The following is a 15779-nucleotide window of genomic DNA, read 5'->3' as shown; positions in this document are numbered from 1 at the left end:
TCAACGATGCCGAAGTCTTTCCCCTGATCGTTGGTCGCTGGAGAGAGCTGTCTGTGTGACAGCTCCCCAGCGACCACACAGCGACTTACCAACGATCACGGCCAGGTCGTATCGCTGGTCGTGATCGTTGGTAAATCGTTTAGTGTAACGGTACCTTTACACAGGGAGGAGAAGTCAGATGTTTATCAGACTCAGCAGGACAGCTGGCTAAGTGAAGGATTTACACAGACTCTACAACAGTAAAATGGTATGAGATTTTTAATAAGGGCTAGTTTGAAAATTGTTTAATTTTGCATTTTGGAAGCAACTGAACAATATAAAAACAATGCAAGTCTGAAGGTGTTCACAGGCTTTAACACATTATTATAGTGTGCAATGCAGAGATCTTATTGTTCATCCTAAACTTATGAGCACCTTTGATAGTTCTCATTTAGTAAACCATTTTTAACTCTTGTCTTCTTCCTCTTGACTGTGAAACCGCTTGGCCACTGCTGTAATTAGCGCCGCTCCCTTCCCACTGCCATCTTCAGAGAGGATAAATGTCACATCACATTGTGGAGACAATTTCCTCACGGTTTCTTGCAAGATTCTAGAGAAACTATAAGAACAAGAAAAAAGAAACATGTCTGGAAGTTGTGATTGAAATTAAATCTAAGTTGTAGCCAAATATAAATATAGTGCATTTACACTACAAGAATGAACGCTAGTTCACGCTAATCGCAGAGTCTAAACAGGCTGCCCATCACCACTCATTCGTTTGGTTAAATGGCCTTTTGGTTGAACAAAAGATCATCGATCTCGGCAGTGCATTGTCCTAATTAAACAGGACCTGCTCTACAGAGAACATTGTCAGCTTATGTGTACTGAATGATCTATTAGTTAGGATAGAGAAAAAGACCTAAAATTATGTTTATTAGATATGCATTAAAAGGATGAAAACATCCAAAAACAGACATTCATGCAAAAAAAGAATATATTGTGATAAAGGTATAAATACGAATAAATAAAGGGACTTGCTACCTCCGCCCTAGCCAATGATCTATTCTGTTGCCTGCCTACCAGCAAAGGTTGGCACCCTCGGGGGTAGGACAGTGGTTCTCCCGAATCTCGGCGGATGTCCCTGTTAACGCTAAATGACCCTGGATATAAAGAGAGACATGTAGGTGTGTGCAGACCTAGGTAAAAAATGAAAAAAAAAAAAAAAAAAAAACAACTGTTACCTGGACAACCAATCTGGTTGTAGTATGGTGCTAATGCGTCCAAGGATATATAGTGAACAACCAGAACTAATCTATCAGTGGGACCAATAAAGAGATGACGGGAGCAGCTGGTGATAGTGAGTGACTTAATCCATAATTTTAGTACACTGCAGTGTGCCGTCAGCTATCATAGCCCTGCACAAGACCCTCCACTGTTGCCTGCCTATCAGCGGAGGTTGGCACCCTATGGTAAATGACAGTGGTGCCCCAGCTCCTCAGCAGCTGACCCTATTGTCCCTGCAAGGCCCTAATATAGACTATAGGGCAGATGTATAGAGAGATTACATGATAAGTAGCCATAAATAATAAAAAAATAATAATAATAATAATCTTTACTTTTATATATCTTATATCAGAAAGGGAAGAACTGCATTATAGTCAGGGCTGTATAGATAATAATATTAAGGTGAAGTGTAGTAACAGGTAGCAAGAGGATAAAATCAATATAGTCAATAGAGACCAAACTGCCCTCAGATTAACCTATAGACCCATCAACTGTTTTGTGGTGGGGTTTGTCATGCTAAATGCATAGTTTTGTACACCTACTCACAGATGGATTGTCTATAATTATCCCACAGCAGTCCCACATTGAAAATTGCTACATTGCTGCTGACTATCCACAAAACAAGTTTTACTTCTTTAAATCCCTTTATTGCTTTCTAGTGGAAAAAGTCATAGGAGTGGATTCAGGAACTAAGGCAAGATACGTGTCCCTGGCATCTACACCATCAGAAGTAAACCTGGGAGCAGGGCGAGCTAGGGCACCCCTAGCGTTAGGGACAGGGAAGGAGCCCCTGGTCCCAAGACACCCAACAACAGAGTCGTGACAGTACCCCTCCTCACTGATGTAGAAAAGGAAGCAGCATCCATTCCAGGTGAAGGATATATCAAAAGAAGTCTTTATTCTGCCATCACATCATACAACGTTTCGGCCAAACATGGCCTTTGTCAAGTATGAGTACCCCTCCTCACTGGACAATCTAATTTAGGGGTGACTTTGAATTTGTATGGAAAAATGTTTGTTATTTTTCGGCGGTTCTGGTGTTTTAATATAATCATATTTGCTGAGGCAAATACTTTACACATTTTGGTATTGATAAACCTGATTATTTGCGGTCTTGATATTTTACGTTTGGTCCATTAGATTGTAGGCCACCAATATAATGACTGTCAACAGATTTGTGTTGCAACTGCAAATCAAACATGGAAAAAAAATAATCTAACTATTGTAATTTAGGTTGCAAGTTGCCTGCTACTTTGTCCTCATTGAATTTAAAGAGAGAGGACACTTTTTCGTTGGTTTAGCAAATGTGTTTATGACATGGTTTTGTGGCACTTTCTAACATAGTAATATTAATATTTAACTATTACAGATTTTCTTTGCGTACTAACAGCTTTTCTCATGTACTAAACAACTATCTTGTTCCCAAAATGGCAGCACACTCCGTAATTCCCAGGGGGCACCTTTGCATGCATCATCAGAGTGTTACAGTGCATGTGCTGCCCGTGGAAATGACGGCACCTGCTTGAGATTTTGGCTGGGGGAGCAGGTGCAGAGAGGAGTGACCTATCAATTGCTGGCAGATTACTAGACAGCATAGACATGGACTTATAATTTAATAGTTTGGAAATCATCACCATTACAAGTATTTTTACTGTGATGATGTTACTTTGTGGTCTAAAAACCCACTGACAGGTTCTCTTTAAAATCTATATCACTTTGCCCTCAGTATGCTGGGTCTGTATGGGCTGTCTTGAATAATTCCACCAGAGAACAGTATAGGAGAGACAGATACTGTACGATGGTGTCACAGTTTCATCATTCACTGTGGCCTAGGGATGCTATGGGATTTGAAGTGCGCTGGACTGCCTGTATTGTGATTGATAGCCCAGCTGCCCAATCTGATGTTAATGTTGCTACTGGACCTAGGATTTGCTGTGACTACCGTGTGTGTGTTATACCTTTTGCTCTTGATGCACTCTGACCTCAGGTACCTGACCCCGGACTTGGCCTCTGACTATCCGTTTGTTTTATCCCCTTAGCTTGACGTATTGTCCTGGCATTTGACCACTATTACTTGACCACCCCTTTGTATTGCCCCTCTGTACTACAAGCCCTCCTGGTTTCTGGCCTTGGACCTCCAGGCTACCCTGTTTCACAGCTTGTCCGTGAGTGTGACAGCGTCGTAGATGGAGCCAGTACTAATTACTTTGACTACTTTGTTACTTTTTAGAATAGGTATTATAGATTCATATGGTACAGATCATTTATAGAGCATTTTATGAGTTTTCTTGGGTTCGATCCCCATGTACTTTATTGAATCTATAGTATATTACTAGAATAACTTACTGTGGGTGTAATTTATACAAAGTACCATCAACACCAACTGTAGTTTTAAGATGATCCAGACCACGGTTTTCTCTGATTTTATCTACAACTGCAGCCAAGCCGGCTCCACATAATTTTGCTGCTCTTGTTGACACTGCACCACAGACCTCCTTCACAATGATACTGTCATCACATGTGCTGTCTAAACCAAGCTGTTGAAGGATCTTCCGAACCTGGAGAAGAGCTAAGCGATCACTGTGTAAGGAAAAAAGTAATGATCAGTGAAAAATATCTACAAAATGGACTCACACGTTGCATTTTTGCTGCGTTTTTTAATACAAATTTTAAGCTGCATTTTACAGTACCAGCAAATTGTTTTTATTTCCTGACTGAATTGGAAAACTGCTGCATTTTTGTATGAAGCAGCATGTCACTTCTTTCAGTGTTTTTTTTCAGCGCTTTTGCAGCGGTTTTTCACCCACAGAAAGCAATGGGTAAGTGAAAAACCACACCAAAAACCGCAGGTATCAGGTTTTGCTGCGTTTTTAGTGCAAAAACTTAAGGAAGTTGCATCATGGTTTTTTTTTTTTGAGGACACTAAACTTTATCAACATGCACAAGAGACAATAAAAACGCAGCACAATCTGAGCAAAACCTGATTTTTGTAAGCAGCTTCTTTGCTGCCAAGAGAGCAGGTTTTGCCTGCAGAAAAAAATGTTACAAAAATGCATCGTGTGAATATAGCCTAAGTAGAGGGGTTCCTTGATCATTTAAAAGGATGAGGCTATTTGCAGAGTACGGCCGAGGTCCCATTAGCGCATGGCATCCAATTTATTCGCTCAGGCGAGAGCATCGGAAGCGATATGCTAATGGCACTCAGCTCCTGCTCTGCTACCAGTGGTAGGGGGAGGGGATTACAGCAGGGCTGCAGAAGAGACTGAGAAAGTAATTTCTCCATTTTCTCTGCTGCTAGCGTCGGCGGGAATCCGAGTGCAGTGCGATGTTTCACATGCACCCATACACTTATATGGATGCGTGCGATCCGAATTCAGCATGCTGAGATATTTTTCCTGTGCGATCGCAAGCTGATCAGAGCAACAACAAAAAAACGCAATTGAGAACAGAAGTATAGGATTAAATTGGCGTCGCGGCCCGGGGCCTCCCATCTTCATGCGATGAAGTCCTCTTTCTGGCTTCCTGTGGCGGCTCCTGTGCAGGCGTACTTTATCTGCCCTGTTGAGGGCAGAGCAAAGTACTGCATTGTTCAGGCGCCGGGAAACGTCCGAGTAGCCCAACGCCTGCACACTGCAGTACTTTGCGCTGCCCTCAACATGGCAGATAAAGTACGCCTGCGCGGGAGCTGCTACAGAAAAGAAGGAAGAGGACATCATCGCATGAAGATGGGAGGTGCTGGACCCGGACTGCGACGCCCATCGGACCGGACAGCCCCCCAGGTGAGTATAATCTAACTTGTTTTTCTTATCTTCAGGGTTACATCGGGGGCTTATTTACAGCATTACAGAATGCTGTAGATAAGCCCCTGATGGCGGTGGCCACAGCTTATATGTGAAAAAGTAGGTGACAAACTCACTTTAATGTTTATTGCGTTTTTTTACCATGCGTTTTAATTGCTTTTTTGATGCTGCGTTTTTTGGTCTCTTTTTGGTGTGTCATGCTTTAACCCCTTAACGACCGCTGATACGCCTTTTAACCGTGGCAGGAAAGTATACTTATTATTCTGCGCCGCTTTTTAACGGCTCTGAGAAATAAGGGTATAGCGCACCGTACCCCAGTGTCGGAAAACCTCCAGGGTCTCGGCTACCAGGAGTAGCAGAGACTCTTGAGAACAGGATGAGGGCCGGTTTATACAGTACTGTCCCCTGTCACGTGATCAAAGTTATTCACTGAATAACGGCGATCACAAAAAAAAAGTCTGATAGGATCTAACATATCAGGGAAGAGAGAAATGGGTTCACCCAGTGTGCCCCGGCCTCCGCCATCCCCGGGACCTCCTGATCTGACAACTGGCCATCTGCGTCATAGTCCTGGAAAAAAATGGCAGGCACATGCACAGTGCATCTGCCAAGATCTGCCACCCAGCACCCGGCAACAATAGGGAATTTTTCCTATTGGTTCATTTTGATCACTGTGATAGACCCAAGATAACAAAAATAGTAAATCAAATACCCCTTTGTCACCCCCTTAGTTAGAAAAAAAATTGTAACATAATTTTTTTTCCATTCTTTGCAGTTAAGGTTGGGGTTAGGGTGAGGGTTAGGTTTGAGGCTGTGGTTAGGGTTGCGTTGGGGTTGTGTTAGGGTTAGGGTTGGGGTTATGGTTGTGTTAGGGTCGGAGATAGAATTTTTTTTTTTTTTCTAAGTAAAAAAAAAAAAATTATGGTGATATGACTGCTAGCGTTGAGCATTTGGTGGTCATGCTCTTTCCATAGTATACAGTGGGAGTAATAAGTATTTGACCCCTTGCTGATTTTGTAAATTTACCCACTGACAAAGACATGAACAGTCTATAATTTTAAGGTTAGGTTAATTTTAACATTGAGAGATAGAATATCAAAAATAAAATCCAGAAAATCACATTGTATAAATTATATAAATTTACTAACTGAAGAGCCCGGCGTTGCCTGGGCATAGTAAATATCTGTGGTTAGTTATAGCACCTCACTTCTCCTATTTTCCCATCACGTCTCTCATTTTCCCAATCACATCTTTCATTTTCCCCCTCACATCTCTCATTTTCTCCCTCACTCCTCTCATTTTGCACTCACACCTTTTCATTTTCACCTCACACCTCTCATTTTCACCTCAGTATATACATGTTTGTCATCTCCCTTATATATAGTATACACCTGTATGTCATCTCCTGTATATAGTATATACCTATATGTCATCTTCCCTGTATGTAGTATATACCTGCTGTGTGTCATCTCCCCTGTATATAGTATATACCTGTATGTCATCTCCTCCTATATATAGTATATACCTGTATGTCATTGCCTTCTATATATAGTATATACCTGTATGTCATCTCCTCCTGTATATAGTATATACCTGTGTGTCATCTCCCCTGTATATAGTATATATCTGTGTGTCATCTCCTCCTGTATATAGTATATACCTGTATGTCATCTCCTCCTCTATATAGTATATACCTGTGTGTCATCTCCCCTGTATATAGTATATACCTGTGTGTCATCTCCTCCTGTATTAGACCTCGTTCACACGTTGTTTGCTCAGTATTTTTACCTCAGTATTTGTAAGCTAAATTGGCAGCCTGATAAATCCCCAGCCAACAGGAAGCCCTCCCCCTGGCAGTATATATTAGCTCACACATACACATAATAGACAGGTCATGTGACTGACAGCTGCCGTATTTCCTATATGGTACATTTGTTGCTCTTGTAGTTTGTCTGCTTATTAATCAGATTTTTATTTTTGAAGGATAATACCAGACTTGTGTGTGTTTTAGGGCGAGTTTCGTTTGTCAAGTTGTGTGTGTTGAGTTGCGTGTGGCGACATGCATGTAGCGACTTTTGTGAGATGAGTTTTGTGTGGCAACATGTGTGTAGCAACTTTTTGTGTGTCGAGTTGCATGTGACAGGTTAGTGCAGCAAGTTGTGTGCAGCAAGTTTTGCGCATGGCGAGTTTTTGCGCGTGGCGAGTTTTATGTGTGGTGCCTTTTGAGTATGTGCAAGTTTTGTGTGAGGCAACTTTTGCATGTGTTGCAACTTTTGTGCATGTGGCAATTTTTGCGCGTGTGCAAGTTTTGCGTGTGGTGAGTTTTCCATGAGGTGAGTTTTGCACTTGTGGCGAGTTTTGCGTGAGCCTAGTTTTTGCATGTGGTGAGTTTTGCGCATGGCGAGTTTTGAGCGGCGACTTTTGTGTTTCGACTTTTATGTGGCGAGGTTGGTGTATGTGTGGTGAAATGTGTGCTGAGGGTAATATGTGTTCAAGCATGTGGTTGTGTGTGGCGCATTTTGTGTGTGTTCATATCCCCGTGTGTGGTGAGTATCCCATGTCGGGGCCCCACCTTAGCAACTGTCCGGTATATACTCTTTGGCGCCATCGCTCTCATTCTTTAAGTCCCCCTTGTTCACATCTGGCAGCTGTCAATTTGCCTCCAACACTTTTCCTTTCACTTTTCCCCATTATGTAGATAGGGGCAAAATTGTTTGGTGAATTGGAAAGCCCGGGGTTAAAATTTCACCTCACAACATAGCCTATGACGCTCTCGAGGTCCAGACGTGTGACTGTGCAAAATTTTGTGGCTGTAGCTGCGACCCCTCCAACACTTTTCCTTTCACTTTTTCCCCATTATGTAGATAGGGGCAAAATTGTTTGGTGAATTGGAAAGCGCGGGGTTAAAATTTCACCTCACAACATAGCCTATGACGCTCTCGGGGTCCAGACATGTGACTGTGCAAAATTTTGTGGCTGTAGCTGCGACGGTGCAGATGCCAATCCCGGACACACACACACACACACATTCAGCTTTATATATTAGATTTGCATTTTGCAGTGAGAAATAAATATTTGATCTACTACCAACCATTAAGAGTTCTGGCTCCTACAGAACAGTAAGGCTATGTGCACACGTTGCAGATTTGCCTGTGGAATTTTTCGTGAGGACTCTGCATCTCTTAGCAGAAAACGCAGGTCAAAACCTTTGCGTTTTTTAATGCGGATTTTGTGCGTTTTTCCTGCGGAGTCTGTGCAGATTTCATGCGTTTTTACCTCTGTGTTTTCCTATTATGGAATGGGAGCAGAAACGCACAAAGAATTGACATGGTCCTTTTTTTTAATCCACTGTGGATTCCTTGTGGAATTTTCTGCACCATTTGCACAGCATTTTTATTTTCCCATTGATTTACATTGTACTGTAAATCACAGGCGGTTCTGCAGCATTTCTGCATGGAAAAAATGCTGTGGATCCGCAGTAAATCCGCAACATGTGCACATAGCCTTAGACGCTCTTAATCAACTCGTTACCTGCATTAAAGACAGCTGTCTTAGGGTACCGTCACACAGTGCCATTTTGATCGCTACGACGGTACGATTCGTGACGTTCCAGCGATATCCATACGATATCGCTGTGTCTGACACGCAGCAGCGATCAGGGACCATGCTGAGAATCGTATGTCGTAGCAGATCGTTTGGAACATTCTTTCGTCACTGGATCTCCCGCTGTCATCGCTGGATCGGTGTGTGTGACACCGATCCAGCGATGCGTTCGCTTGTAATCAGGGTAAACATCGGGTTACTAAGCGCAGGGCCGTGCTTAGTAACCCGATGTTTACCCTGGTTACCAGCGTAAATTTAATAAAAAACAAACACTGACTGTCGGCCGTAAAGTGAAATCAGAGCGCAGCGCGCTGTGCTTTCACTTTACGGCCGGCCGGCAGTCAGTCAGTGCGGGAAGCGAAGCAGATGTCAAGGGACAGACACCGGAATGTAAGTATGTACTGTTTGGTTTTTTTTACGCTGGTAACCAGGGTAAACATCAGGTTACTAAGCGCGGCCCTGCGCTTAGTAACCCGATGTTTACCCTGGTTACTCGGGGACTTCGGCATCGTTGGTCGCTGGAGAGCTGTCTGTGTGACAGCTCTCCAGCGACCACACAACGACTTACCAACGATCACGGCCAGGTCGTATCGCTGGTCGTGTTCGTTGGTAAATCGGTATAGTGTAACGGTACCCTTACATAGTCACCTTTATAAAGGACTCCTGTCCACAGACTCAATTAATTAGTCAGGCTCTAACCTCTACAGCATGGGTTAGAGTCAGCAAGGGATCAAATACTTATTCCCCCACTGTATTAATTAAATATGTGTAAGGAGGTGGCTGGGACCCTCAGTTACCTTCTCCCTCCTGAGTAAAGAGCACATGTGTTACGTGCAGCTTCCTAATGTTTTATGAATGTAATGTGTTGTATATGTTCTCTTAATGTTTTACACTGTAATGTGAATGCATTTGTACATGTTTAGCTTAGGGATAGAGAGCTAAGGGTTAAACAGTTGGGAGGAGTTCAAAGGGAGACGGTGCAAAGCCTCTTAAAGGGCCACTGTCACCCCCCTCCAGCCGTTATAAACTAAAAGAGCCTCCTTGTGCAGCAGTAATGCTGCATTCTAACAAGGTGGCTCTTTTAGTTTTGTGTTCATGTATTACTAAAATAAAGCGTTTTGAAACTTTTCAAAAATACCTGTCTTTGTCCAGGGAGGCAGGTCTGAAGCCTCCTCTGTGAAGCGCCCAACTGCAGTCACTCATCTCATCTGGGGCGATGGTCGCCGCCCCCTGCGCGCTGTTTTCTTCAGAAATCCGGTACCTGCGCTGTGCGTGCCTGCCTGGGGCAGGCGCAGTGAGAATTGGCCGTCATAGCTCTCAGATGCCGGGTTCCTGCCTGCGCCTGTGCGTGCAGTGCGGCCACCCTGTTACTGAATCCGCGCCCCGCACTGTGTTATGCATTATGCACAGTGCGGGGCTGGGATTCCTGGGCATGCTCACTGCGCTTGTCAGACGCTCCTCCAGGTTCCCCGCCTTCCAGCGTCGGTCTGTGCAGGAATCTGCCCAGGAATCCCAGCCCCGCACTGTGCATAATGCCACCTTGTTAGAATGCAGCATTACTGCTGCACAAGGTGGCTCTTTTAGTTTATAACGGCTGGAGGGGGGTGACAGTGGCCCTTTAACTTAGGAAGAGGACTTCCTGCTTCGGGAACAGAGCCCGGGCAGGTTTGCTCAGGGCAGGACATGCACCATAGCAAGGACAGAGGATTCCACGGTCGGGGGAATAGAAGCTTCCCTAGCTTGACGGGCAGCGTTGATGGACACTGGCTCAGCGGGATCAACCCCAGGAGAAATACGGGGATCGGAAGCGGGACAGGAGCTGCTGTCGTACCGGCAATTGAAACTGCAGGGAAAGAGCAGAGAGCATTGTCTTGTTTGCACGCTGTTCAGTAAAGTTTTGCTGTTGGAACAGAACTTTGGATTGTGGTGTTTTCCTGAGAATTCGTCCCCTGCATCTTGAGTGACTGTGAGCTGAAGGTAACTGACTGTACTGCAGAACTGGGACTTCACCTGTTTCATGTGCAAGGGGCCGGGGTGCTCACTGACTGTGATTTAGTAGACTCACCCACGACTACCACCCCGTGCCACCTTGTTAGATATGCTTTTTAGTGGTGTAGTTTTACTTTTAAATATGCTTGGACATTAGTCTATACGGGATCTCAGAAGACATATAACCTTTCTATTTGAGACAGAAATTTAGTTTCAAATATTCCTTTCGTCCTCAGCCGCTCAGAAATCTGTCCTCGGAATAAAAGGCCTCTTTTGGTAAGATCAATCAGGATCTGCCTCACAATTTCTCCCAGATACATCCCGCTTGTCATCTTTTCATATCTGCATGAAATATACACATAAATTAGTTATTTGCAGGCTGCAGAAAAAGTGGATTGGAACTATTCAGTGCATGGCATGGTCTTTTCTGCATATACAGTATATAAAATCAACATTTACAAGAATTATTTTCATGCATTTTTTTATAATTAGAATCATACCAAGTAACACTGTTTCATAGTAAGAGAATATTCCACCCCCCCCCCCCCCCCCCCCAATTTCTGCTTAGCCTTATTTGTGGAACCATTTGTCAGTAGAGAGAAGACACATAAAGATATAAGTTGTTTGGTATAGAGTAGACTAAGATGTGAAGTCTGGACCATCACTCAAATGTTACAAGGCATTTAGGGGGTTAATTTTGACTACACAAACCATTTGAAGGGGATGCCTGATCAAAACATACAGATGATCTATCCTTAGGTATCAGTTGTTACAAGCTCTGTTGGGTCATCAATATTTAACCCCATTAAAACACTTTTGCAAAAATTTGTCAAAACTAGTAAAATGGAAAAATAAAACAGATGCCCAAAGAAAAACATCATATTGCACTTTTTTTAATTTTTATTTTTTATTAATTTTACCTTTGTTTTCCAGGGTTTAAAGACTTTTCATCCACATGTATGTCATATTGTGTCTGGATGTCAGAGAGACGGCCATTGTTCCCGAATCCTCCCCATTCTGTGTTAATACACATTTTCCCTTCATCTCCATCTACAAGTTCAATGTTCTTCATTTCTTCCATATAACACACATTGCTCCCAGTACCTGGGGAAGTAAGACATACAGTAGCTCATAGTGCATACTTTTTTGTTGTGTTGTGTAGGTGTGTACTGTATAGTGGACAGAGGGGTGCGACAGTTTCACCCCATACCATACCTAAAAAGAAAACTTGCATTGCAACTACTAACAGAATCCAATGAAGGAAAAAACTCCCAAGCTCCATTATTTTTTGGGAACCAAGAAGTAGTAAAGTCCGAAAACTTAGTAACTATGTTTTTCGGACTGTTTACTGCTTTCCATTATGTATGCATGCATTCTCACAGTATCTGAAATACAATATGCTTCTCATGGCTTGATCACAATGTATATTTAGTAACATGAATTACCTGCTATGAGCCCAATTTCACAGTCTGGCTCTTCATACCCGCAGGTCATCATGGTTCCCACCGTGTCATTGACAATAGCCACAATGTCTAAGTCAAACTCCTTCAAAGCAGCAAAGAAAAAAATTACAAATTTCAGAAGTCAAACACCTCCATATTGCACTAGTACAGTAACTACAGCACAGGGGGTGGTTTTCAGGGGACAGGAGCGGACGTGCTTCTGCATAGCTCCTGATAATCCCCTATTTTCAGCTACTTCAGCTTACTTATTTGGGGTATATTTGGTCCTAAAACCTGTAAGAATATGCCTGGACTGGGAAATAATAAGACAAAATATGACACATCAAACAAATTTCCTTTGCCGAGACGGGGAGGTACCGGAGGGAACCCTAATGGAGGCCTGCATTCTCCTGAGGTAAAACTGACTGGACATTTACCTCATAAATTGGATCACTGCCAAAACCCAACAGTATCAAAGCCTTATAGATCTAAGAAGACCTGTCGGAAATCTGTAATAAAGACTCCTGCTCTTATTGTGGCTCTGATATATCAGCTGATAGTGACCCGTGGGAAGGCGGGTGAGCGCGACGTACACTTAGACTGTGACGCTGCAATTGGGGAAAAAACGATGATGCTGCAAAGTTTCCTGACCTTACCGAGGCTCCGGTGCCGGCTGACAGAGATTTAAGGAGGCGAAGGCAGACTGTGGTGGTTCCTGGAACTGTGCCAGTCGACACAGACCTGTGGAGATGTCGGGGAGCCGCGAGAATTCCTGGTAATGTGACGCATCAGAGGAGAGGGATGAATTGCCATCTTCAGCACTACATAGACTCTGCAGGTTCTCCTCTGCTTACCATGACTCAGGAGGAAGCCTCAGACATGACGCCCCAGAGTTCATCCCGAAGGTAATAGAAGGTGAGGGAAAAGGGAGTCTAACAATGGTGATAAAGGGGGAAGGGAGTGCTGCAAAGCAGGGAAGTCTGCCAAAGGAGTTCCATTCTGACAGGATAATGAGAGAATCCTCAGAGGCTCATCATATACAGCATGTCCCAGAGGGGAAGGTTATCTTGTTTACACAAAATGAAGGAAAACAGAGAAAGGTTTTCAGGAATGACACTTCTCTCAGATCATCTGATAAGATAAGCAGAATACCAATACTTAAATCCAAAATTCCTCATCAACCACCTAATTATATTGAGCGATAACACTACTAAGGGGCACATGACTAAACTACAGTTAAACGGGGCCAAACGTCTACCTAATGGGAATGATGTAAGTTTGCAACTTTGTTATTTACCAAGAGAAGATACCCTTTCTAATTCCATACATATCATCAGAGACTACAATTTGGAGAAAATTAAAGGGATGTTTCCCAATGTAACTTCCTGCTCTCCTGAATATGCTAAAGCAACAATAAAAACAATAAATAATTTGGATCAATCAAATGGATCCCTTAACTTATTGGGACATTTGGAGAGTATTCACTCTGAGAAATTTTTTGAAGAGATGGATTCTTTTGGTTATTCATCCGACGACATGGATCCCAATGATATTTCATCCTTATATTCATATTCATTTCCTTCCTCAAAAGATTCAAAAAGTTGTGAAAATTCCGAAACCATAGGAGAATTTCTACAAAAAAAATGATTCTGGAAAATTGGTACAAAGAGAACTAGAAGGGCAATGCGCTTCTCATAATTCATTAATAGACAATATACGAGCCACTGAGGATCATTCATCAGAAAATTTCATGATCAACATGTGCAAGGCCCTTTTATTATCGGTGAATATTCTAAGAAAAGATTCTATTAAAGATGGCAACTCAAAAATATCTTCTTAAAGCGAAACAGAATTTGTTGATTCTACGCATTTGAATATAGCTAAGGCATCCGAGACTTTCATCAAGAAACTTTTTAAAGATACTTTTTCGCACATAGCTGATGCTACACTCTCAAATATTAAAGGGGCATCTAACAGATCTTCCGATGTCACAGAAAGAATTAATTCCTCATACAAAATTTATGAGACTTCACACACTAAAGGAATGCAGGATCTCCCTACAATCTCAGATTCATTGGAAAACATCCAGATGGATATTACTTCCTTCAGAAACAGTCTAGCTAATTTTGAAGACTTCAAAAGGAAAAACAATGTGAAGATCAGAGGGATTCTGAAGTCGGTTGAAAACTTTCAGTTAAGGGATTACATTTCTTTGCTAATTTCTCATATAATTCCTAACGCCAAAGGGGAAAACTTAATTGAAAAGGCCTTTAGAGTACGCAGGCCATCTGCTCTTCCATCTGATGTTGCTACAGATGTTATTGTCTCATTTTACCCCAACTGGGTAAGAAACACACTACTGGGTATATCAAAAGAGCCAAGATTCCTCTCTTCTTCGTATAGTCATTTAACCTTTTTTAAAGACCTACCGTATTTTTCGGACTATAAGACGCACCGGACTATAAGGCGCACCCAGGTTTTAGAGGTGGAAAATAGGGAAAAAATATTTGAAGCAAAAAAATGTGGTAAAATATTTAATAACATACAATTATATATACAGTAATAACAGCACATATAATAGTATGTTATTATGTTGGAAGCTGCGGGACCAGTGTGGTGTCTGTACAGTACTATATGAAGATGCTGGAGGGTGAGTATAAGAATGGGGGCACAGGGCTTATATTTAAAGCACCACTCCAGCACTGCAAAATAACAATGGAGTGCTGCTTTAAAATCCAATGGGAGAACTATAACTCCCAGCATGTCCTGCAGATCCTATGACATGTTGGGAGTTATAGTTCACTAAAGAAGTGGCAGAGTGCTTTATTGTGTTTTGGAAAGACTAACCTCTTAATTGTGGCAGCCAGCCACACTGTGGTGAGGTAAAAGCATCCCATGACTGCACACAGAGTCATCCCTCTTGTTGCCTTTCCACAGCACAGGTAATGGAAGCCAGCAGATTCTAGTGTTGGAGTCTGAAGGACCTGTGATGATGTCAAGAAGAGGGAGGGCTCTGTGCTGCCATGTGATGCTCCAGCCCGCCCACTTCTGACATCATCACATGTCCTCCTTGTGCACACTGCACAGCACTCAGCTCCAGCCCAGGCAGGTATGCAGCGATCTCCTCTCCCCCAGACCCTGCTGCTGCCTCCTCCTGCCCCGGACAAACAGATCTCCCCAGCTGCTGCAGGAATCAGCGCTGGGGAAGCCATGTGTGTCCCTGCTTAAGTGCAGTATTCATTTTCCTCTCCAGGCTCACCACTCAGCTGATAGGTGGGCGGGGAGTAGCTAATGAATATTCACTGCACTTAATCATCGGGACCACATGGTTTCCCCAGCACTGATTCCGGGCAGCTGGGACATCCTGAGTGGGATAACAGTGCGATCCCACTCACTGCTGCCCTCCTCCCCACATGCTACATCACAAATTTGGAGGAAAAAAAGTGCGTCTTATGGTCAGAAAAATACGGTATCTAAAGAAACTCTGCAAAAGCGTAAATTATTTCAATCCACTACTCCTGAGCTTCTAAAAGCCAGAATACCGTACAATTGGACTCAGTTCTCTACGCTATAAATTAAATTTGCATCTAAACTGATTACCGTATATACTCGAGTATAAGCCGAGATTTTCAGCCCATTTTTGGGGGGCTGAAAGTCCCCCTCTCGGCTTATACTCGAGTCA

The 15779-nt window shown here is 42.9% G+C and overlaps 1 protein-coding gene across 1 annotated transcript in view; it reads right to left on the bottom strand.

The window, feature by feature from the left end:
• Positions 1-243: 243 nt before the first annotated feature.
• The window catches only part of LOC138665695 (hexokinase HKDC1-like), a 101091-nt gene continuing 85555 nt past the window's right edge, over positions 244-15779 (bottom strand). The window contains exons 14-18 of the mRNA XM_069753411.1: positions 12101-12200; positions 11576-11759; positions 10842-10997; positions 3610-3843; positions 244-598 (exon numbers count right to left, since the gene is read on the bottom strand). Coding sequence (XP_069609512.1) covers positions 445-598; positions 3610-3843; positions 10842-10997; positions 11576-11759; positions 12101-12200 — 828 coding nt within the window. The 3' untranslated portion in view covers positions 244-444. The remainder of the gene's footprint in view (positions 599-3609; positions 3844-10841; positions 10998-11575; positions 11760-12100; positions 12201-15779) is intronic.

Source organism: Ranitomeya imitator, chromosome 2 (assembly GCF_032444005.1).
Source record: "Ranitomeya imitator isolate aRanImi1 chromosome 2, aRanImi1.pri, whole genome shotgun sequence".
NCBI classification, from domain to species: domain Eukaryota; kingdom Metazoa; phylum Chordata; class Amphibia; order Anura; family Dendrobatidae; genus Ranitomeya; species Ranitomeya imitator.
The sequence above is the reverse complement of the archived record's forward strand: the minus strand, read 5'-3'. Positions and strand labels throughout refer to the sequence as shown.